The 23851-nt window shown below is 61.0% G+C and overlaps 1 protein-coding gene across 4 annotated transcripts in view; it reads left to right on the forward strand.

Annotated features, from left to right (window-relative positions):
- The window catches only part of ITPK1 (inositol-tetrakisphosphate 1-kinase), a 162555-nt gene extending 140217 nt beyond the window's left edge, over window positions 1-22338 (forward strand). For all 4 annotated transcript variants that reach the window (XM_066274064.1, XM_066274063.1, XM_066274066.1 and 1 more), the window contains 6 exons: window positions 2701-2799; window positions 3146-3186; window positions 6653-6818; window positions 12525-12592; window positions 17323-17485; window positions 20187-22338. In XM_066274064.1, the coding sequence (XP_066130161.1) occupies window positions 2701-2799; window positions 3146-3186; window positions 6653-6818; window positions 12525-12592; window positions 17323-17485; window positions 20187-20527 (878 nt within the window). In that variant the 3' untranslated portion in view covers window positions 20528-22338. The remainder of the gene's footprint in view (window positions 1-2700; window positions 2800-3145; window positions 3187-6652; window positions 6819-12524; window positions 12593-17322; window positions 17486-20186) is intronic.
- The last annotated feature ends 1513 nt before the right edge of the window (window positions 22339-23851 follow it).

Raw genomic sequence — 23851 nt, forward strand, 5'->3', positions numbered from 1 at the left:
TTTCAACATTAAGTCTTTGTTAAATGGATTTCTAAGTATTTTTTTGATGCTATTGTAGTGGGATTATTTACTTAAGATCTCATTTGGGTTGCTCATTGCTAGGGTATAGAAATGCAATCGCTCTGTGGATATTGATCTTGTACCCTGCAATCTTGCTGAACTTGTTTATTATTTCTAATCGCTTGGGGTTTTGTGTGTAGCGTCTCTGTGGTTTGCTTTACACGAGATCGTGTTACTGCAAACGGAGGTGGTTTTACTCCTCCCTTTCCAGCGCCGGTGCTCCTTATTTCACGATCTCACCCAGCTGCCCTGGCTCGAACCTCCGCACGGTGGTGAATCGGAACGGCGGGAGCAGATGTCCTTGTCTTGTTCCTGATCCTGGGGCGGGGAGCCCGTCTTTCCCCACGAGGAGGATGTCTCCGTGGGTGTTGTTGCAGATGCTCTTTAATCAGGTTGAGGAAGGTCCCTTCTGTTACTAGTTTGTTGAGTGTTTTTATCATGAGGGGGTGTTAGATTTTGTCAAATGCTTTTCCTGCGTCTATTGATAGGATCGTGGGGTTTTTCTCCTCTTCATTCTATTCAGATGGAGTGGGTTCTTTTTCTACTAGGGAGGCAGTGGTCAGTGGCATGGACTCGGGAGCCAACTGCCCAGGTACGCGCCCTCCCAGCTGCACTACTCTCTGTGCCCATTTTCCTCATCTGTGAAGTGGGGGTGTCTGCTTCCTCCCAGGGCTCTTGTGAGGGTGAACGAGGGGCTTCGTAGACTGGAGCAGTGTTGGATGTAAAGCAAGTGCGTTGTACTGAGATACTGGCCATTATCAGGGACGCTGTGTGCAAGTTCTGATGGGCCGGCGTGGAAGGGGACATTGGGAGGGCATTGCAGGACACATCTGAAAGCCAGGCTGATTCGGTGGGTAGTCTAGAAGCTCTTATAGGAGGTGGACTGTTTGCCTCCAGCCGTCTCTGAATCTTCCTGTGTGACAGGATGGGCCAGGGGGCCCCCGCCAGGCCAGGTGAGCGCCTGTCCTGCCCCTGCCCCGGCCTCGAGCCCTGTCCGTTAGAGGGGGACCACGGGGCCTGTGCGCGCAGCCCTGCCCCTTTGCCCAGCTGCCTCGTCCCTCCCCAGCTGTGGCAGGGCCTGCCAACCCTCACCGTGTGTGCACCCCGCACTGACGGGGCTGGGGCTTCAGGAACAGGCCTGGTTTAGATCGTGGCTGAGGGCCAGGATGTGTTCCCACCCTGATTTTCCTGACTTTCCTTGTCCTGGCCTGCCACATGAGTCTGGCATTGTCCATCAGGTGACCTCGGGCAAAGACTGCCTCTTGGGCCTCTGGTTCAGCACGGGGACACCATCCCAGCACTTGGAGGACCAGTGAGTGCTCAGTGTGGAGGGCCTGGGAGCATGAGTGAGCTGGGGCTCGGCCAGCACCGGCTCCAGACCACCCTCCTAGGGCCCCTCGGGGGGAGGGGCATTTAGATACCTTTAATGCACCCCCTGTGATTCTTGGCCTTTGTTTTTATGAGCTCTGTGAGGCTGGACCTTGCCTTGGGTTAATGTACTGACCTCCTCTCCAAGTAGCTGAGAGCTGTCGGAGACGAGCTGTGTTGCTTTGTTTACTTTGGTTTGGTTTCCAAGTTTGGTGGGGGGGGGCCCACCCCACTAATGCTCAGCTTGTCCCGGTCCCTGTGCTCAGAAGCACAGGGTGGTCTCACCTCCTGAGGAGCTGGTGGTCTGATGGGGAAGGGGACTAGATGAGCAGTCCTAATAACAAACCAGCAGTGTAGTGTAACAGTCAGTGACAGAGTCAGAATACACTGATGAGGCCACAGATTTGCCCTCAGAGCCTGGCACTGAGGGGTGTCCTGATGGCCAGGGCTGGCTCAGCCTCCAGAGCTTTCCAGAAAAGCAGTGGGTGGGCAGCGGAAGAGGTGGGCGCTCCTGAAAGGGGGCTCAGCAGAGCCCAGGAGTCCGTGGTGAGAAGGAAGGCCTGGAAGGGGTGCTGGGCTGGGCGGGGCAGGAGAAGCCCACCAGTGGGTGGGCGGGCTGGAGAGGAGTTAGGAAGCCAGGCCGTCCCGTTAGGTGGTGAGAGGGTGAGGGTGGCTTGGCCACGGGGAAGAATGGAAGAATGGCCGTGCAGACTCGGGCACGCCCTTGAATCTCCCAGCCTCAGCTTCCTCCTCAGAGGTGAGGCCTGCAGAGCAGCCTGAGCACAGAGCTGGACACATGCTCGGAGCTGGGAGCAGCCTCGGTCCTGTGATTATCGTTAAGCCGATACAGCATGTGCTGGGGAAAATCTTTAATGAGCCAGAAAAATGTTCGTCGGTTATTGAGTGGAAACGCAGGGTTTGTGTGCAACAGTGTCCTTGTTGTAAAGCTCTGGGTGTAATTAATGTGTACTGCCTGAATTAAGGCTAAGGAGGCGGTGGGAATGTGTGTGGTTTTTACTTTTCTTTGACCTGTTTGTTGTACAGGTATATATATTGGCTTTATATAATTATAGAAGTGTCATTAGAATATGTCATTTAAAATGTGCTGTTCTGTGCACGTGTGTGCGTTCCCGCATGACTGTGGCGTCTAAGACGTCCAGTTAGGAGAGCAGGGGCGTTGAAGGTGGCCCCCTGGGGAGGCGGGTCTGTCCCAGGGAGCGGCCCCGGTGGCTAGCGGGCAGGCGGCTGACTCGGGGTCTCCTCTGTCCGCAGATGACAGGATCTGCTCGCCGCCCTTCATGGAGCTGACGAGCCTGTGCGGGGACGACACCCTGCGGCTCCTGGAGAAGAACGGCCTGGCGTTCCCATTCAGTGTGTACCGCACCGGGGGCTCCGTGGGCGGGCGGCATGGACCCCAGGGGTTGTCTGTGGCCCCCTGGCCTGAACATCTTGGAGGGTGGATAAAGGCCTTGGGTCCTCGGGCGGTGGGGACAGAAGGTGCTCTCCTGGCTGGCAGCAGTGGTCCAGACCACCACAGTGCAGGTGCTGGCTTCTGTTGAGTCAGCGTGTCTCCCCCAGCCCACCTGCCCCGCCCCGCCCCGCCCCGCCCCCAGGGGCCACAGCAGTATTGAGACCCGCCCTGCACCTGGCCAATCGGGCTTTGAGGATGAAGGACCTCACTGATCTCTCTGCTTTTCTCCCCCCCCCGCCCCCACAGTTTGCAAAACCAGAGTGGCTCATGGCACCAACTCTCATGAGGTGAGTGGAGGGTTTGACGACGTGACAGTCTCGCTGGGCCCCGCAGGAGTCTGTGTGCGGCCCCCACTCCCTGTTTTGCTTCTGGTGGCTTTGTCTTCTGTCTCCAGCCTCGCCCCTGTGCCTGTCCTTGTCCCCAAGGCCAGGATGGGTGTGCCGGCGCCCACGGAGCCCATGCGGGTCACACTCCAGTTGGACTGCCCCGGCTTTCCGTCCTTCGGCCCATTGGTGTCGTCACTCCCTGGGTGCCTGGTCTGTGCCGGCCCCGGGCTGCGCGCCGAGAAGCTCCCACCACGGCCCGCGAGGAACGGCCGGTCCTGCTAAATGTGGGGGGGGGGCACCCTACCTGCACCCGCTCACCTGTCCTTTATTCGCCCAGCGGTCGTTCCCGACCCCGCCTCGGGTGCCAGGGAAAGACCCTGGCGACGTGAGTCCCGACCCGACCCGGTGTGGAGACCGAGTCCCTGAGGCAGGCGGCGCAGTGAGGTGTGGTGCAGCGGGCAAATGAGGGGCCCTCTGGGGACAGGAGCGGACAGCCAGGCTGTGCTCACCGCCCTCAGCAGCCACGCCTGGGACTGGCCCTTAGCCCTCCACCGCCCCTTGTGTTTTATACCCGCAGGGGCCCGGCCTGCGAGGCACATGGGAGGGTACGCCGGGCAGGGGACATTGGGGCCACAGAGAAGGCCTTTGGGGGCAGCCTGAGTCTGGCAGCCCCAGCCGCAGAAATGCTCCCCAGGACTTGATGACCAAACAAGGGTGACCCTGGCAGCCGCGCGCCCTTTCCCCCGGCATGTGCTTATGGGGAAATGTCTGCGGACAGACCTTGTCGCTGTGCTGTGGTGTGTGCCGTGACGGGGGCCGCGGGGCCAAGGGCACCTCTGCTCATGGGAAGGAACGGGGGGGGGGGGCAGGAAGTCGTGGCCTGCTGCAAAGGTCAGCTGTCTCCTCAGGTTGGGAGCCCTCGTGGAGCCTTCCCCGTCTGGGCCTGCCTGGGCTCCGTGCCAGGCGGGCTCCGTGCCAGGCCCTGGGAGGGAGCAGGAAGGCTTCGGGGCAGCCAGCTTGTGTCCCCAGAGCCCACGCTGCCCTCACACAGAGCTGGGGCCAGGCATTTCACTGCTGCTGTGTGACTGACAGGTCACCCAGCCTCCCTGAGTGTCTGTCCCACACTTGTAACTGGGGACGTGACGGTGGTTGTGAAGGGTTAGGGTGTTGCTGCGTGTGGCCTGGCACAGGAAGTGTTCGATACACCTGCTGGGCCAGTGCAGAAAGGGCAGTGGTTCTGGACCAGGTCATCTGAGCCCCCGCCCCGCCCAGGGCAGCGGGTTATTTTCGACCCTCAGGCATGGGGCCAGTGCTGGTCACCCTGGGTCCAGCAGTTCTGAGCCTGGGCTCCAGTCTGTATGTGTGCCTCTGGTACCCCGCTCCACCTGCCCCGCCCCGCCCCGCCCAGGGCAGCGGGTTATTTTCGACCCTCAGGCATGGGGCCAGTGCTGGTCACCCTGGGTCCAGCAGTTCCGAGCCTGGGCTACAGTCTGTATGTGTGCCTCTGGTACCCCGCTCCACTGCACGGGTGCTGTTTCTGGGAGGGGTCCTCTCCCCCCAGTGGAGGATCTTGAGGTGTTTTCTGGGAGGTTCTTAGCATTAGAGGGGCGCCACCTCGTTAGTGGGGTGCTCCTCACAGCGTGAGCCTAGGGCTCAAGGGAGCAGACTCCTCACCTGACCAGGGATGCCTGGAGCTTGTGGGGAGCAGTGAGGAGCCCCTGGTGTGTACGGCTCAGCCTCCGGAGGAGCCTCTGTGCACGTGTGGGTGTATTTGGCTTTGTGTTTTGTTTTTAAGCCAAGGTGTGCGAACTGGTTTGTCCCACAGTGGACATGCCCTCTCTCATTTTTATTGATTGATTGATTTGAGAGAGAGAGAGGGAGAGGGAAGCATTCGTTTTTTTATTCAACTTAGTTGTGCATTCGCTGGTTGCTTCGACCGGGGATCATACCTACCACCTTGGCATTTCAGGAAGATGCTCTTACCCACCGAGTTAACCTGCCAGGGCCTTCGCTTGTTCATTTTTAAGCCACTGAGCCAAAGCCCAAAGCACCCGCACCCTGAACCTGCCCCACGGAGGGTTCAGGTACCAGATAAGTGAGGGAAACGGAGCTTTAACAGGGCAAGTCCGTGCCCGCACGTCTGCAGCGAGGGCGGGCGGGGACTTGAACCCACGTCCGGCCCTCCTACCATCTCTTACTCTCATCGGGAGGCCGAGGAGGCGGTCACTGCAGGGCACACACGTTTCCTTTCCCCTGTGGCCTGGATCTCTACCTCTGCCCCGTCCCGTCACGCTTTATGTGAGAGACAGCAGCAGGGCGGACCGCCAGCTGCCGGGCTGTGACCCCTCCCAGCAGCCTCCCGCCCCTGGGGGCTCCTTCCCGTGCCCCTGGGCTGAGGGATTAGCTGCAGCCCAGAGCTGTGGGCTGGCTCGGGGGGGGGGGGGGGGCCTGGGCAGACCCTGCCTCAGCCAAAGCAGAGCGGTTTTCTCTAGCTGTCCCTCCATCCTCCCTCCCTCCCTCCCTCCCTCCCTCCCTCCCTCCCTCCTTCCATCCTCCCTCCTTCCATCCTCCCTTCCTCCATCCTCCCTTCCTCCATCCTCCCTCCCTCCCTCCATCCTCCCTCCCTCCCTCCCTCCCTCCTTCCATCCTCCCTCCTTCCATCCTCCCTTCCTCCATCCTCCCTTCCTCCATCCTCCCTCCCTCCCTCCATCCTCCCTCCCTCCCTCCCTCCCTCTTTCCATCCTCCCTCCCTCCGTCCTCCCTCCCTCTATTCTCCACCCAGCCCTCCCACTGGAGACCTTTGTCCTCAGAGGCCGGGCTGGGAGCAGCACGTCCCCGTGTCTTAAGCGCTGGTGGGACTCAGTCTGAGAGGGCGAGGCTGTGTGTGGCAGACCCAGTCGCATTCCAGGCTCCACTGAGCTTCTGACAGGGGCTGTTTCCTCATCTGTGAAAGGGGTACAATCACAGTGCCCCCCTCAGAGGGCAAGGGAGGACGACACCAGCGGACTCACGTTGTGGCTGGAACAGGCGTGTCGTGTGCAGTGACAGCCAGCCCTTGTCATCGCTCAGGCCGCCCAGCTGTTCCAATCTTCTGTTTTCTGCCCCCTCCCCCCCGGCTTTTGTGGAGGGTCCTGTAAGAATGTCACAGGGTCGAGTAGCCCACAGCCAGCGGTCCCTCCTGGCCTGCAGTGTGACCAGGGGACCACACGGAACAGCCAGCTCGGCCCTACGTGGTGGCCCTGATGGTGCAGGAGGTCCCGCCCCCCACAGGAGGGGTCCCACTCCACTCACCCTGGCCTGAGATTCTCCCTAGGGAGTCATCACGCCACGGGTAGGCCTCGGGGACAGTGGCAGGGGACGCACTGCTGTGTCCGGGGCTGGGGGAGAGGTGGTGTGCTGACGCAGCCCTTGGCCCCTGTCTCCCCAGATGGCCATCGTGTTCAACCAGGAGGGCCTGAGTGCCGTCCAGCCGCCCTGTGTGGTCCAGAATTTCATCAACCACAACGCCGTCCTGTACAAGGTGTTTGTGGTCGGCGAGTCCTACACCGTGGTCCAGAGGCCCTCGCTGAAGAACTTCTCCGCGGGCATATCAGGTAACCAGACCTAACGCCTCCTCACACTGCCCTGAGCTCGAGGGCCCGGCCTGGACACAGCAGCAGCCGTCTGTCCTTGAGCACTAACCCCCACCCCTGTGTTGTCTTTGGAGGGGATGGGATGTTTGAGCGAATCGTGTACAGCAGATCTTGAGATCTTGGAAAAGCAGTGGACAGCTTCTGTCCCAGCAGCTCACCACCGGGTTCCATCCATCTGAAGCACTGTAAACTCCAGGAAGCCCCTGAAAGGGTTATGGACCCACGTTGCTTCCAGGGACCCCGTGCAGTGAGACTCAGGAGGGACCTGCTGGAATGAAGGACTGCCCGTCGGGGAAGGCAGGGAGGGAGGGCCCCTTGTGTTTTGAGGGCCAGACCACTGACTGTTTCATCCTGTCCCCTGTTCCAAGTGGGGAGACACCGAGTTGCCGGCTGTTGTGTCGCCGCCGAGGTGCACGCGCGTCCCGTTGGAGGTCAGCACGCGGGGCCCACGCTCCTGGCGGCGGCACCTCAGACAGGCAGGCCTGCACGGGCCGGGGTGCCCGGTGCGCCCCCTCACAAGGCTGAGGACCGAATCGCTGGTGGTTTCGGATCAGTGGCTGATGGTCTTAAGTGCCGCTCAGCTGTCACATGGCAGTGGCATTTGCAAGATGCTGCCATCATTTGGGGAGTCTGCGAGGTCTTCTAAGGAGGCTGGGGGCTCCACAAGCTCGGCCTTTCTGCAGCTGCCCACAGCTGCCCACCTGACAGCGCTGACGCATGGCCGTCTCACACCCTGACATGAGAGAAGGGTCTTGCTGGTATTGGGGCCGCTCAAAAGAATGTCCTAAGTGGGGCTGAAGGCATCTCCAAGGCAGGTTCTGGGACCTCTGGGACAGAGCGGCATCTGTGGAACAAGTGTGGCTCCCGGAGGCCGCGGGGAGGACGTCAGTTGTCATGGTGTGGTTGGCTCGGGCATTCAGAGCGCGCTGCGCGCTGGGCTGTGCCAGGGACCGCCATCACACCGTGGGACACCCAGGCTGCGTTATCTCCGTCTGAGCAGACAGATGGGTCTCCCCAAGTCCCTCTGCTGGGCCTGCCTTCCGAGCCTGCTCCGGTGGCTTCAGGCCACTCTCCTGAGTGGAGCTCAGCTGTGCCCGTCTTCCCATCCGCTCCTTCCCGTTAACACAACACAGACAGCGGCACTTTGGAAATGTTTCTTCTCACTTCCCTTCCGAGTGCAGGCGGCCTTCCCAGCCAGGCCCGGGCTCCAGGACATCGCTGTCCTCACCTGGTCCCAGCCCCCACCCACTGGGATGGGTGACCCGGGGGTGGCCGGACAGGTATCCACAGGGGTCCTTTTGTGTGTCACTGTGTGCTGGCAGGTGTGTTCCTACAAACAGGATCTGAAGGGGCTGGGATTTTTTTACCGTCTTTATTATTTTCCTTATTTAAAAAAAAAAAGTGCTTTAAATCTTCGGAAAATGTATTAAGAGTAGTTATATAGTCTTCTTTTTCTTTTTTAATAAAATCACTCCATCTGTTAGAGAAATTTCCCACTATTTCCATTCTTTCCACAGAGAAAACGTTCCCCCCTTTTCTGCTGGTTGCACGGTGCTGGGCCAGTGTCCGGAGGAGCGCAGGCTCCGTGTCCTGGGTAGGGGACGAGGGCTCCACGCCAGTGTGTCTTCCTGTGGCCAATTCTGGGTTGCCAGTGTGCTGTAAAATGCAGACGGGGCCGGATGAGTGAGCCGATAAACACGCTAAGCTGATGGAGAAACGTTTATCATGCTGAGGCTAGCAGCACACCGTCCAGCATGTCCAGCACCCATCCCCAAAGCTGATTCCACGTCCACTCCCCTCAGGGCATCGCCCGGAAGCTGGCGTGGGCTCTGTTCTTTTTTGTTTTCAGTGAGAGGTGGGGAGGCAGAGACAGACTCTTGCATGTGCCTTGACCGGGATCTGCCTAGCAAACCCACTAGGGGGCGATGCTCTGTTGCCCAGCAACTGAGCTCTTAGTGCCCAAGGCAGAGGCCATGGAGCCATCCTCAGCGCCTTGGGCCAACTCACTCCAGTCAAGCCATGGCTACAGGAGGGGAAGAGAGAGAGAGAGAGAGAGGGAGAGAGAGAGAATGGGGGGAGGGTGGAGAAGCAGATGGTTGCTTCTCTTATGTGCCCTGACTGGGAATTGAACCTGGGACTTTCAACCTGGGGCTGGCACACTACTACTGACTCAACCGGCCAGGGCCAGGCTCTGTTCTCTTCACATGCGTGCTCTCTTTCCGGATGAGCAGCTCAGCCTGATGGTGGCCCTTCCGCTGGCTGACGGGGGCCTCGGGCTCCGGGCTCCTTCCAGCCCTCACCCCTGCTTTCTGGTCAGGTTGCCCCGGGTGTGGCCCCAGGTCTCCCTGTGATGCCAGCAGCTGGGAGTAACTTGAGCAGAGTTCTCCAGGACGTGGGATGTAGGGGACACTGTGCTTCCCTCCACACATGCCCTGCTCCAGACTCTCAGGTGCACTTTGGTTTTCATATTTTCACATCTCTGAAGTCAGGTGTGTCCCACAGCCAGTGGCATCTTGCAAGTTGCGTCAGTTGAAACCAAAGTCAGGTTCCTATGCAGGGCGTTGACGTTGGCCTGTGCCAGCCACCAGGAACACTCCCATTCTCTGCCTGGGGTTCGCAGTCCCGGGGAGACCACTCCCTCTCTCTACCCAGCGCCAGGGGCAGAAAGGCGTGTTCCCTGCTCCTCCTCTGTGCAGTGGGCTTATCTCCTTTCTTTTAGTCTGCGGACACAGCGCCTCGATATTCTGGGCCTTCTTCCCTTGAGGGGAAGTACATAAAATAATGGTGCCACTTAACATATAGAGGGGGGTCAGCAGCGTCCTTTCTGCAAAAGGCCGGATAGCAAATACTTCCAGCTCCATCATAGTGGTCTAATGCTACCACTGTAGCCACTATGTAAATGAATGGACATGGCTGTGTTCCAATAAAACTTTATTTACAAACGCAGGTAGCCATCCAGATTTGGCCCACAGTCTGTAGTTTGCTGGTCTCTCATCTAGAGCCTCTGAGGTCTGCTGGATGCCGTGTTTCCTTGAACTTGCTGTGTACCCAGCCCCAGACAGGCAAGGGACCAACAGCCACACTCTTGCTCTCACACACTTATATTTTGGTGGGAGAAACCACACACCAGGAAGGAAAGAAAAGGGTTAAGTGTGGCATCAGATGAGTGGGTGCCAGGCCGTCACTGGGTGAAGGGAGAGCTGGCCCCCCTGCAGAGGTGACAGTGTATGGGAACTGGAACAAGACCTGGGCAGCTCTGTGACAGCCCCCCGCCCCCAGAGAGACATGAAGATGAAGCAAAAGCAGCTGAGGAAAACCGAACTGCAGCCGCGGCCGCCCCAGTGGGGTCCTGGGCGAGTGGGGGCTGGTCTCGTCATTTACTCTTCTCATTTTGAGCCTGTTGTTTTCATCTGTAAATCGGAGAGAAAAACACTTCTGTTCCTCTCCTTGCCCTCCCTCCCCTGCAGGGAGATGGTGCGGGCCCTTCACCAGGGCTCTTTGTCCCTGGAATAGTCCAGGAACGTAGACTATTTGTTGGGGCTCCCAAATCCAAGGTGTTTTGCGGTCAGCGTGCAAGGCCTGGCCAGGTGCACCTCTGGAGGGACTGAGTACCCTGAAGCTACTCAAGAAACTGACCCAGGGGTCACTCCTACCCCTTCTGACCTGTCTCGGCTTCTCACAGTCCCCGAAGTTAGCTTCCCGACACCCCGGCCCCTGTGGCCCCTGTGGCCCCTGCGCAGGCCCACCCTTCAGAGCACTCGAGGACCGCGGGGAAGGTCTGCACAGAGGGCCGCCCCCCCGCCCAGCTACGAGCAGTCCTCTGGCCAGGTCCCCAGGTCAGCGTTAGCCAGGAGGAGACGTGTGTCCCTTTGGAAATAAGCCACGCTCTGGGTTAATTTTCACGCCACCAGAAGCGGTTGGGTGACAAGGTCTGTCCAGTCAAGGGCGCTGAGTAGGCCCCTCTGAGTGCCCACTGTGGTGCAGCCAGGCCCCGTGGTGTCCCTGTGGCTCCGCAGGCTTTCCAGCCTGCCTCCACTTGTGTCCACCTGCTCTGCCATCCTGCTTACTGCCCGTGGGCATCCAGGGGGTGGGTGGGAGGTGCCCTGAGCTCAGTGGGGCTGGGCCAGGCTGGGGTGCAGGGTAAGAAGGTGGGCACTGCCTGCAGGGGGCCAGACGGCTCAGCCCGGCCCAGCCTCTGGCCCCGGGGGCCCCCTACCCCCAAGGCTCACCCTCTTGGCGGCTGGTGCTTAGGAGTGGAGACGGGCGCAGCCGTTGGCACAAGCCCTGCAGGGTGTCTGTTTTCCCCAGGCTCCTCCCCAGGACCGTCTCTCATGCCCCCGGTCGGGACAGGCTCTGGTCGGAGCGGCGGGAGGACTGTCGGGCACACCGGGGCGGCAGGGGGCCTGTGTGCCTCGCTAGCGGGAAGGACGCCAGGTACATCTCAGCGCCTGCCTGCGTGGCCTCCGCCCAGATCACGTCCTCGTGCATGACTGTCGCATTGCGTGGTCCTGGAGCTGTGGGGTCGTTGGCAGGCAGAGCCGGGGCCCCTTCGCCTGGGCCCTGGTGCACATGGGAGCTCATCCTTCCTGACCTGCGTGGAGGGGCCTGGGTCCCAGGGATCAGCCAAGTGTCCTGGGCCCAGGGGCCACACAGGGCCTCGGGGCCCATGCTGTGCTTGGGGGTCATTCAGGGGAAGCGACAGGCAGCCTTTTCCAGAACCTGGCCCGAGGCTCGTGGGTGTGTGATTCCTGCATTCGTGCGCCTGCTCTTCTGTGTGCTCAGGACCATGTTTCTGCCCAACCAGCCGACCTTCCTTCCCTCTCCGGGGACGAATGAGCCGACTTCATCGCTCCCATTACCCTGGGGGTCGGTCTGCCTGTCTGGGTGCCCCGTGAGAGTGAGGGGCATGGGATGCAGTGGAAGTGGGCATAGATCGGGGGTTACGGGCGGTAGGAGGTGGGGGGGTTGTCGGGCTGTGCCAGCTTCCAGGGCCAGGCAGAACTGTGTGCCTCTCGGATGTCTCTTACGGAAGTCCGTGTTCGGACTTCCTGTCTTTCCCTAAGTTGTTGGGAAACAGCCGCACCCTTTGTATTTTAAACACTCACGTGCCCAGTGGCAGCCTGGCCGTGTCTCAAGTGCCCCAGGAAAAGGAGTTCCGTGGGCAGCGACCTGGAGGGCTGGGAAGGCTGGGTTGGGTGGCATTCCTGGACCTCCTCACCCCAGGTGTTTGACACTCAGGAGTGTCCCCTGTCCGGACCTGCTTGGGTCAGAGCAGCCGCACACGCCCGGCCCCCTTTCTGATGCTCTGGCTGTGAGACACACGACCCACTGTGGGAACGGGGCCTCGGGCTGGGGAAGGCCAGTCCTGATCCCGGCTGACAGCAGCCGAGTGGGGCTCGTTAGGCCAGTCATTTTTGTGTGGGAAGAGATGCTTGAAACAGGAGCCCTGAATAGGGATGTGTTTGTCCATGGTATAGTGTCTCCTTGGGGTAGAGGGTGCCTGGCTCGCTGGGACCCCAGGTGGCTGCTGCCGGACGCTGAGCCTGAACGTCGTTGCGGCCACCATTTCTCGTGGCTGGGGTGGTGCTGCCCCCTCGTGTCGGGCAGTGGAGTCTCCATCCCTTCTTTGAGCTTCTCACTGGCTTCTTCCTCTGTTTGCTTTTTCAGACCGCGAGTCCATCTTCTTCAACAGCCACAACGTGTCCAAGCCGGAGTCGTCATCAGTCCTGACCGAGGTGCGTACAGACCTCCCGCCGTGGCAGCCTGGTGCCAGCCTCATGTGGGCCTGCTCTTGGCTGGGGGGCCCCGGGCTGAGCTCTCCAATGGAGCCGGGTAGGAGGGACCCTCCCCCTTGCTAGGGGCCTGAGTAGGATCCCGAGGCCCCTCTTGCTGGCTGGCTTCAGGCCTCCGTGCTAGTGACCTTCACGCCCGCGCCCGCCTGGCGCTAGGTTCCTCTAGATGGAAGATTTCTAACTTCTCCCTGCGTGAGGAAATCCCCCCGGTCAGTGGGAATTTGGTTACCCAATTTTCACTGATTTTTAAAAAGGGGTGGGCGGCAATGCCCTCTCCTTATCTCCTTTTTTTTTTCCTTGTCACAACCCAGGTGAGATTTTATTTTTAATTAATTTTAATGGGGTGACATTGATAAATCAGGGCACATATGTTCAGAGGAAACATCTCTAGGTTATTTTGACATTTGATTATGCTGCATTCCCAACACCCAAAGTCCAATAGTTCCTTATCTCCTTTTATTTTCCTTGTCCATGCTAAGAACCATTGTTACTTCTGTGGGTGCCGGGCTCGGGCTGCTGCTCAGAGAAGGCTGTGCCCTGCAGCACTGCAGCCAGGCCCCAGACTGGCCTCCAGGGGCGGGGCGGGGCTGTGCTCAGCCAAGCCACAACTCCTCCAAGCTCCCAGCTGCTCCACGATTCACCCCAGGTCGGGTCTTCCAAGAATTTAGGACTTTTTATCTCAGGGGAGACTGTGAAAAGTTAAAAATTGCCCCGGGGCCACCCTCTGCTGTCCCTCCAAGCTCAAGGAGCTAGAAGCCTCTGTAGCCACTTCCTCTGAACTGGGAGCCCTCTGCTGCGTGGGCTGCTCCCCTGAATCATAGCTGTCCTGCTGTTCTAGGAGGACCTGCCTGTGTCCCCTTCCCTGTCCTGGGCTGGCCCACCAACAAGGCCCAGAGCAGCCCCCTGCCCCGGGCTCTACCCCTCCATCCATGTCAGGTGTCGGCCTCTGCTTGCCTCGCCAGCTCCTGCCTGGCCCAGGCCGCCTGCCCCTTTCCTGTTTGTTTCTGGTTCCTCTGAGGGTGGACAGCACAGGCGTGGAAGGACCTGGGGGAACACCGGTGCCCTTCAAGAGGCTGACAGGGGAGCTTGGGGAACAGCTGGATTTTAAACAGTGCCTCTCGGCACCCGGCTGTGTGCATTGTAACGTGTAGATAGTCGTGCAAGAAGGGCTTCTGGCCTCCTAAGCTTCAGACACTTCATGAGCCCAGTGCCACAGGGCACTTCCCTGCGAGGCTGTCAGACGCTGCTCGGCCAGGGCAGAGGAAGTTGGCATGCCGCAGACTTCCCAAGGCGCTGTCCCTGCCCATCCCTTACGCAGTCTGTGGGGCTAGTGGCCACTGGGGCTGTTAACTGGTGCCAGAGGGCCCCTGTGACGGCCATAGTGTGACCCACCCAAAAATGAGCTATCTCCCACTCAGCCTGCTTCTTTGTCTGTAAAATGGGAGCGTCGGCCTCAGGACACTGCGGGGCCATCTATGTACCTGCAGGCTCTGCCATTTTCCCCTCCCAGCTCAGAACTGCTGGTCAGGAATCCCGCAGAACTGAGGGGGATGCAGTCAGCCATCCCCTTTCCGTCTAGGACAGAGCCTCTCCGGCACACCTGCAGGCTGGTCAGCAAAGACAGCTCCATGCCAGACACGCCCCTTCTTGTCCTCCTGCCCTCCGAGGGGCCCTCCATCCCCTTCTCCTGCAGGGGGCGCTGCCCTGGCCTTGAGGCCCCCCTCCATCCCCTGCTCCTGCAGGGGGCGCTGCCCTGGCCTTGAGGCCCCCCTCCATCCCCTGCTCCTGTAGGGGGCGCTGCCCTGGCCTTGAGGCCTCCCTCCATCCCCTGCTCCTGCAGGGGGCGCTGCCCTGGCCTTGAGGCCCCCCTCCATCCCCTGCTCCTGCAGGGGGCGCTGCCCTGGCCTTGAGGCCCCCCTCCATCCCCTGCTCCTGCAGGGGGCGCTGCCCTGGCCTCGAGGCCCCCCCTCCATCCCCTGCTCCTGCAGGGGGCGCTGCCCTGGCCTTGAGGCCCCCCTCCATCCACAGCTGGCTGCCCGGAGGGCGCACCCAGCCCCCACACCCAGCTTGCAGGCCCAAAGCAGCAGTATAGGGTTACAAGTGTGGGCACTGGCCCAGCTGCCTGGGGTCAGACCCTGCTCCCCTGTGTGGCCTCAAGGAGTTGCGGTGCCTCTCTGAGCCTTGGGCTCCCCGTCGTGGGACTCGGGGAGCTCCTGGGACAGTGCCCGGTGCGCAGTAAGTGCCCAGGCAGTGTCGCTGTGATGGGCGACCCACAGGAGCACCGCCCGCTTCCTCCAGCGCGGCCTCGTTTTCCAGAACAGCATTGGCTCCTCTCTGTTAATGCCCATGGGCAGGATTTCCAGGACTTTATCTGGTCCTAGCTGGCTATTTGGTCTCAGATCATCGAAGGGCTTTGGAGGATTTCTGAGATTCTGTAGCTGAGCTGAGAAAGGGCTTTTATAAACAGTGTGTCACGAGACTTGGTTCCATGCAGCCCCTGAGCTCCCGTTGCTGCCGGGCCTGCGCTGTGAGCCTTCAACATCAGCTCGAGTCCTCACCACAGTCCCCTGGGTGGGTGTCTCTGTCACCCCACTGACTGGGGTGAGAGAACAAGAGCCAGAAGGGTCCCTTATGGTGCAGAGTATGCAGCGGGCGGGACCAGTAGCGAGCCGTCGTGTTGGGCTGAGCCTCTGATGTCCCTGGCGGGAGTGATGGGAGGTGGGCAGGTGCTGAGTGACGTGTGCCTGTCACAGCCCCTTAGAAAGTATTTCCTTCATAAGATGCCAAGGCAGCAGGGTCTGGGCAGGAGGGCCCTGCCTTTTTGGTAGAGCCGGCGGGGAGAAGGAGGTTCACATCAGAGCACAGACGCTGCCCAAATGTGGGGGTTCCTGCTGTGCACGGGTTTGGAAGTTCCCCATCTGCCATCACAGCTTCCTGTGCCGGGGGACCAGGACCACTCGTCCTTGGTGCCCAGAGCTCTGTCCCCAGCCCTCCTGACCCAGCCTCACTTTTTTAAAAGTGACCAAGTCGGTGGTGTTACGTACATTTACCGCATGTGCAGTCACCCCCTCTATCCAATTCCAAAACATTTTCATCCTCCAAGAAGCCCCTTCCCCTATAGCGTCCCTCTCAGCCCCTTTCCCAGCCCCTGGCACCGACCTGTCTGCTTCTTGTCTCTGTGGAGTTAGCTCTTCCAGGCCTTTCACGTGAAGGGGATCGTGCATGTGTGGCCCACTGTGTCTGGCCCTTTCCCTTAGGCTGCTGTCAGGGCTCACCCACGTCGTAGCGCTGTATGGTTGGGCGGTGCTCTGCTGTGTGGACGACACAGTCTGCTCATCCGCTGAGGGCGTTTCGGCTGTTCTGCCTGCTGGCTCTTACGAATATCGGTGCGGTGAACATCAGCATACAACACCTACTTCCAGTCCTTTGGGTCCACACCTCGGAGTGGACCTACAGGGTCACGTGGCCATTCCGTTTAACTTCCTGACCCAGCCTCTTTTCTTTCTGGTAGATCAGCCCCCCTCCTTCCTTCGGCCCCTGAGCCCACAATCCTCAAGACGCCAGCATTCATTGAGCACGTCCTGTGAGCCCTGCTCTGGCTGACTCAGAGGGGACACCATGCTGCCCCTGCCCCAGAATCAGGTGGAAGCGTCTCTGGCCCTGTTTTGAGGCTCAGAGAGCTCGAGTCCTTTTCCCTAAGGCCACAGAGCAGTCCCGTCACTGTTGGGGTTCCGATCCAGATCCGTCTGACTCTGAACCCTTCCCAGTGCAGCCCTGCCCTTCCCCGCAGGCCCGGGCTGGGACCGGCCGAGCCGTGAAGACTCGTGCACCTGTCCCGGGCCAGCTGTGTCCGGGCAGTGGTGGTGTTGGGACAGTGGACTGCCACTGGCCCCATGGAAGCTTTACTGAAAGCTGGACTTGGACCTAGGGGTCTGGTTGGAGTAGCAGAGTAGGGAAGGGGAAGCCCCTTCACATAGGCTGTGAGTAGGTGTGGGAACCCCATAATTAGCTGCTGTCGTGAAGGGGAGCTTGGTGAGCCCTGCTCAGGGACCCTGTGAGCACCCCCCCCCCAGTTGTGGGCAATAAATGAAGGCTGGTCCACAGAACCCACTGCCCGAGGCTGTGGCCAGTGCGGAGATGCGGACAGTGCCCACCCTGCACCCAGCTCTGCCCTGTGTGCCAGCCGCTCGCCACGCTCTCCTGCAGGTCCCTGCCCTGCGCCTCTGTGTCCAGCGCCTCTGCGTCCAGCGCCTCTGTGTCCAGCGCACCCTCGCCGGGCCTTCCTCCTCCCACGGCCCCCCACCTTTATGGTCACTCATGCTCCCTGCCCCAGGAAGTCTGCCTGGGTTTTAGAGGCTCACAAACCTGGGTGCGAACCCAGGCCTGGATTTCTGTGCTGCGTGGCCCTGGGACGGCCCTGACCGAGTCTGGGCGTCAGCTTCCCGTGTGTAAAATGCTGGCGATGACACGCACCTCCAGGTTGCTCTAAGGACTAGAGAGGCAGTGGGCACTATGCACTTAGGGCCTGCCCAGTTGGCAGGACTTTGGAAATGGCTGTCCTGGCACTGACCGAGGTGGGTCTGCCCTGCCTCCTTGCCCGAGGGTCTCTGTGGTGGGGCATTGCCGCCCCCACCCATGGCTGACCCCTGCGCGTGTGCGTGGTGTGTTGGCAGCTGGACAAGATCGAGGGCGTGTTCGAGCGGCCGAGTGACGAGGTCATCCGGGAGCTGTCCCGGGCCCTGCGGCAGGCGCTGGGCGTGTCGCTCTTCGGGATCGACATCATCATCAACAACCAGACAGGACAGCACGCCGTCATCGACATCAACGCCTTCCCAGGTGAGCCGCAGGGACGGGTATCCTCAGGCAGGTGACGGGGGTAGGCTTCCTCCCTCGCTGTAGGGCCTGCCCCCACCTGCTAATGGGGTGGCAGGGTGTGGGCAGGAGCAAAGGAGGTCAGGGCTGACATCAGCCAGGGAGCGCACAGTGGGTCTGCACGAGCACGTGCTCTCTCACCCCCTCTCCTGCGCCTGCGCCCTCGGCGTTGGCTAGCCTTGATTGGTCAAATCCCAGCCCATCTCTTGGGCCCATGTAGATTTAAAGAGCTGTGAGGATGCTGGAAGGAATACATCCCTTAGGTCACATGTAGGGCACTGTGTCCTGCAGACAGGGAGAAACTGTCCCGGTTACACTGTAGGTTGGTGGCAAGGCTGTGCCCCTGACCCTTCTGAGAGCCACGGTGCCCGGGGGTGGGGCGTACACTCCCTGCTGCCTGCGGAGCCCCCCGCCAGGGTGGGGGAAGCACGTGGCTGGCTCAGTGCCTCTCGAGTCTCTCTCAGCGAGGGTCCCAGCGAGACACACCACCACATGGGGCCTGTTCAGGGGCGTTTACAGGGTACAAGGGAGCCCTCGCGCACAGGGAGAGCTCACGAGGTGTCAGACCCCGCGCCGGCTCCTCGGGCCATGGGTGTCCAGCAGCGCCCCGTCCGAGGGGACTGCGTGCTAGGCTCTGGGAAGGAGTAACAGCGGTAGCTTCAGGTGTCATCGACACGCCACCCCGGGCCTGCCCTGAGAGCTTTGCTACAGCACCTCCTTTACCGATGGGACGTGGAGGCTCGGGGCTGGATGATGTCCAGTCACCTGGCCACCAAGTAGAGCCGGGATAGGGGCCCCGTGACCACAAGGCTTCCTGTCTGTCGGCTCCAGCTGTGTCCAGGCCACTGGTGGGCAGTCTCAGTACTCTCTCCTGCACAGCAGGAGCAGTGTTCCCCACAGAGACAGAGGAGGTGGCTTCTGCACAGCCTGGCACGGAGCTGGTGCCCCACGGTGCTGGCTCACCTCTCAGCAGGAGAGCTGTGTGCCCAGCGTAGCCTGCACGGCCTCTGGCCAGGTGGCGCAGGCCTGATGGGCCCCCCCTGGCCTGCTGTCTACCCTCAGGCCTCCGCCCCCCCCCCCCCAGGACATGCACACACTCTGCCCTAAGCCTCCAACCTGTCTGGGGACAGCAGAGCAGTTGCTGAGGGAGCTAACGGCCTCTGCAGCGCCCCTCCCTGCTTGCGTCTCTACCCTGGAAACGCAGCAGCATGCTTGCTGGTGGCTCCCTCAGGCCGGGGTCAGCCCTGCCCCTCTCCCCCAGCCCAGGGCTGAAAGCCCCCCGTCCTAGCGGGATCCCAGGCCACCTGGTATTCAAGGCACAGGTGGGACCAAAGGGCCTGGGTCAGATCCTGGCACTGCCACTGAGGGGTGTCGTGTCCTCGTCTGGAAAACAGGGTGGCCCTGGGCCCGGGGCTGGCGCTCTGTGAGCCTGGACGAACGCCAGCTGTGGGCGTGAACATCACCTTCACCCTCATGGTGGACAGTCACACGTCCACCTGCTGATGGTGCTTTTTGTCTTTGGGGACAGAGTTGTGAAGATCAAGTGTGGGACGTGGTGCTGGGAAGCACTGGCGGACCAGTCCCTTTACCCGTGTTCATTTTTACTGCGGGCACGTCTGCCCGCCCCTCGGTCCCGGTTCCATCAGACCACAGCGACTGTCTGCTGCCCGGCTGAGGCGGCCCTGCCCTCGGCACTGGGCAGGCTTCCTCTGAGAGTTCGCGTGCCCCTCGTTATCTCCGTGGTGGTGGCCTCGCAGCCTCGTGGGGTGGGGTGCGGTGTGGGCAGTGCCCGGGGCCCTCCGAAGCTGGCACACTGGTTTTCAGGGACATGCTTCCTGTCCTTGTTTTTTTACAGCCGTGCGCCTGGTCTCATCCTGCCAACTTGGTTTAGGAAGGCGGGGCACCCGCCCCATGTTGCATGTCTTTCGAAGCAGTTTTTGGGAGTCAGCAAAAACCTTGCCCTAGATTCTCATTCTGCCTGGTGGGCAGCTCCCGAGGTCTGGTTTGCTGACATTGGCGTTCACGCCCGTGGTGGGAAATGCAGGCCCAGCAGTTTCTGGTCAGGAGACGTGGGCCCCGCTTCGTTAGGGGAGCTGGCGTCTGTGTAGTGGCCTTGTGGGCGCTCAGTCTTTGCCCCTCGGCTTTCATGCTCAGGGCGTGTGACACATGCGACACCCCACAGGGTTCTTGGGGGTGAGGGCTCACTTCTGGGAGCTGCTGCTGTGGCTCAGGCATCACCCCCGTTCTAGCCCGCCTCAGTCGTGCCCACCCCGGGGGTCCTCAGCTGCCTGCGAGGAGGCTGAACCTGGGCCACGTGGTGGGAGGGGTGTTTATGGTTCGGAAGGTGAGGAGGAGTGGGCCTTCAGTCCTGCCACCTCCAGCCCAGGCCTCGTGATTAAACGAGCCCTGAGGCCGTGCCCGAGGGGAGCAGGGCCACTGGGTGTGTTCTTGTCAGCTCAAGTCCTATAGCTTCTCGCACTCTGGGGACGGTGAGTTCAATGACCTGCCCTTTGGGGCCACACGCACCCAGCTTTGAGTCAGGCTGTGTACCTGCCATCGGGTTGTTACCTGCTGGGCCCTTCCCTCCCCCGTCCCTCCCCCGCGCCTGCGCCTGTCTCCAGTTCCACCTGGCTAAGTGCCACACTGTCTGTCTCCCCCCCCCCAGGCTACGAGGGCGTGAGCGAGTTCTTCACGGACCTCCTGAACCACATCACCACCATCCTGCAGGGCCAGAGCACAGCGCCAGCCGCCGCGGGGGACGTGGCCCCGCTGAGGCACAGCCTGGCGGGCGAGCGGACGTGCAGCGCCAGCCCGGGCTGCTGCGGCAGCGTGATGGGCCAGGACCCGCCCTGGACGGCGGAGGCTGGCGCGGGCGGCGTGGGCGGCGTGGGCGCCAGCAGTGCCACCAAGCTGCCGCACCAGAGACTCGGCTGCACTGCCGCCGTGTCGCCTAGCTTCCAGCAGCATTGTGTGGCCTCCCTGGCCACCAAGGCCTCCTCCCAGTAGCCACGGAGCCCAGGACCCAGAGGGCGGCGTGGGCCACGGAGCACAGCCACTGGGCAAGCGGCTCCCACTGGTGACATCCTACTAAGAGTTCCCAACGGTCTGATCTTTTTGTTTTTTAATTTTTAACCTGATTTTTCTGATGTCGTTATCTAAATGAGGGGTGGGGGGAGACGGAAGAGAGCCCCAGTGGTCCAGCCTCCTGGAAAAGGGACACCCTGCCTAATTCCTGCTGTGCAGATCTCTTCACTGAGTTTACACATGCTTGTGTTTTCAACACTAGATCTGAGTGTGAGGAGGGGTGTGTGTGCGTGTGTGGTTGCGGTGCGTGTGTGAGTGTGTGCACATCCATGTCTTGGTCTCGATGGCTGCTGCGGACCAGGCCTTGGGGACCCTGGAAGGGGCCACTCGTGGTCAGGCTGTGCGTGCTGAGCAGAGCAAGTGGACGCTCCCTGTTCTCTCTCCTCTCTCTGCACCCCAGCCCCAGGCCTGCACAGCTCCGGGAGGCGGGGCCTGCACAGCTCCAGAGGCGGGGCCAGCACAGCTCTGGGAGGTGGGGCCTGACACCTCCCAGGTGTGCCACTGCCCTCCCCGAAGGCATGAGCCCAGGGGGCGAGAGGCTGCAGCTGCCGTTTCCGGGGGGGGGTCATGCTAGGGGTCTGTGCTGTTGCTGCCTGCCTCCTTCTCCCAGAAGGGAAGAGGAAGAAAGCTGCCCAGCGAGGCCAAGGCCCTGGGGTCGCTGCCTTTCCACATCCATTCCCTAGAATGCACCCGGCCCCACGCTGCGTGCCCCACGCATCCCTGCAAGGGGCCTCGTTCCTTGCCTAAGCACTGCTGCTCGTCTGGACCCGGCAGGAGGCTGTCTGGGTGGGGGCCCCAGGCCGATCCTGCCTGTGCCAAGGATTTGTGCCACCAAGGACTTTGGGCAAATCATTCTGAGAGTCGCCGGGCCACCATGCCCGCAGCCAAGACCAGAACTCCGAAGGGCGGGCCTGACGCCTCGGCCCCTGCCGTGTGGCCTGCTTTTCCGAGAAGTCCGCCTGGATGAGCCTTCCCTTGGCACTGAGGCGATTTGGGGTGCTCCTCCCAGGCAGGAGGCGGCCGCCACACGCGTCAGTTCCTGTTCACGTCTGCCTGTCCCCCTGCCCCATACCCAGCGGGCCCAATCCCCTTCCTACTCACTGCACGCCCCAGCACTGAGCCCGCCGGGTGTGGGGAGCAGCAGCCCAGGGTGAGAACACGATGCCCCCTCCCCGGTTACGGTCCTCCGCGGGCCAGCCGGGCTGTCATCCCCTCAGAGAGGGGGCAGCGAGGGTCTCAGCCTGTCCTGGAACAAGGTGAGCAGGGGGAGAGAGGCGTGGGACTCCTGAGTGGATGGTGTGTCTGGGATGCCCGTTGACTGAGGAGGAGCAGAAGGCCTCTGGCTGCCCTGCGTGGTCCAGGCAGGGTGGCCCGAGAGGGGCTGCTGAGCTGGGTGCCTGGAGGCACCGGGCCTGGCTCAGCGGGGCGGGGGCGTTGCCCACCTCCGGGCCTGGGGTGAGGGGTGGGTGCCCCGGACACCGAGGGCCGGCCGCTGACTCACCGCGTTTACACGACCTGAGTGTTGAACCCCGATTATACTGTCTGTACGTTGCCTCCCCTGGGTCAGCCTGAGCCCCGGGGAGTGGGGGAGTGTGACTGGCCTCTCGCACTGCTTTGTCCCCAAAATAAACTACTGAAATCAAACTGCATTTCACACGTGTTTACACAATGTTGCTAAAAGTTTGTCACCCTTCCAGTCTTTTAATAAAATGGCTTTACCTTTTTGAACAAAACTTCAATCCCAGTTTGCATCGAGAATGGGTGGGGCATGCGATGGGACCCCTGCTGCCAGGACGGGACCCCGTTTAATACATGTCATCCCTCTGTGTCACGCACGTTAGTGTCCAGGCCCCAGATATCAAGTAACTGTTTTCGGCGACGTGGCGTTTTCCACTGGCCCCAGTGCGGATGGCAGACATGGTGATGGCTTTTTCCAGGAGTGGAGACCGAGGGGTCAGTGGGCTTCACACAGGCGGGAGAGCTGCCAGCGGTGGGCAGGGCTCAGCCACACCCAGGCACGTGGCAGCCTCGCCTCCCCTGGACTCGTGACCACCGCGCGGCAGACGGCAGCCATCTCTAAAGGGGGTCAGAGCATAGAGGACAGGGACTGGGTGGTGAGGAGCACTGCCCTCCCACCCCCATGTCACTTGAGTGCACACTGACCCTGTCCACGGAGTTGGGAGTTGGTTTCCCTCAGGCCTCCTTGTCATTGACCTGTATTTACCAGTTGGTGGTCATGTTGCTGTCTGTGGCCTTGCAGCATCTGGTGACATTTGGCCACATTTTGGCCGGGGCCTTGGGTAGATATGGAGGTCACATGTGAGGTCCCTGCCTGGGCCAAGTTCTGCTTGTGGACGTTTGATTATGTAATAATGTGGGACCGGGCGGGTAGCCAACTTTGTGCAGGTGCTGGATATCTGTCCCCACCAGGGGCCCCTCCTAGAGCAGGGTCCTTGCCATTGGCATCCTGGAGGTGCCAGGTTTGTAGCCCCTGGCTCGGGCTGGGCTGAAGCCATCCCGTGTCACCTGCAGAGGGCAGACCCTGCTGATGCCCCCGAGGGGTTGGCAGAGCATCCTTGAAGTGGGCCTGCCTGCATCTTTAGTCCTGTCTTTGAAGGAGAACACCAAAGATCGCCTCTTGACCCAGAGGACTGGGCTTCATGGAAGGCTGAAGAGCCTTGGCAGGAAGCTGTCGTTTTTAAGCCAACTGGGGAAGGCAGCTGTTGTCTGTCCTTGTCCTAGACTGGAAGACTGGCCCTCACACTGGTTGCTGGCCATGAGAGCCATTGAATAGCTTCCCTCGTGTCCCTGGGGTTTGCACCTGCTCTGACCTCTGTCCCTGAAAAACTGATCCTTCACCCATGAGATTCCCGGAAAACCCCACTCCCTTCTTGGGTCAAAGCCCAAGGGCCCTGAGCCGCAGAGACCTTGAGCTGGCTGTCCTGCGGGAGCCTGGCCCCTCACCCTGGCTCACCACGAGGCCGAGAAGTGCCTCGATCCCTGACAGAAGTTCTGGGCTTCTCCCTCCTCGGTCAGCCTGGCCACGCCCTGATGCCACTGAAATCTGCCGGGTGTGTCTGAGCCTGAGCCCCGGTCCGAGATGATGTGGTGTTCAGACGGGCAGTTCTCCCCTCGGTCCTGTGCTTCATGACAAAGGGTCCGTGCCTGTGCCCCTAAACACACACACACACACACACACGCACTGTTGAGAGGGGAGCTGACTTACGGAACAGCCTGGGCCCTTGT

This window comes from Saccopteryx bilineata, chromosome 4 (assembly GCF_036850765.1).
Source record: "Saccopteryx bilineata isolate mSacBil1 chromosome 4, mSacBil1_pri_phased_curated, whole genome shotgun sequence".
Classification (NCBI taxonomy): Eukaryota; Metazoa; Chordata; class Mammalia; order Chiroptera; family Emballonuridae; genus Saccopteryx; species Saccopteryx bilineata.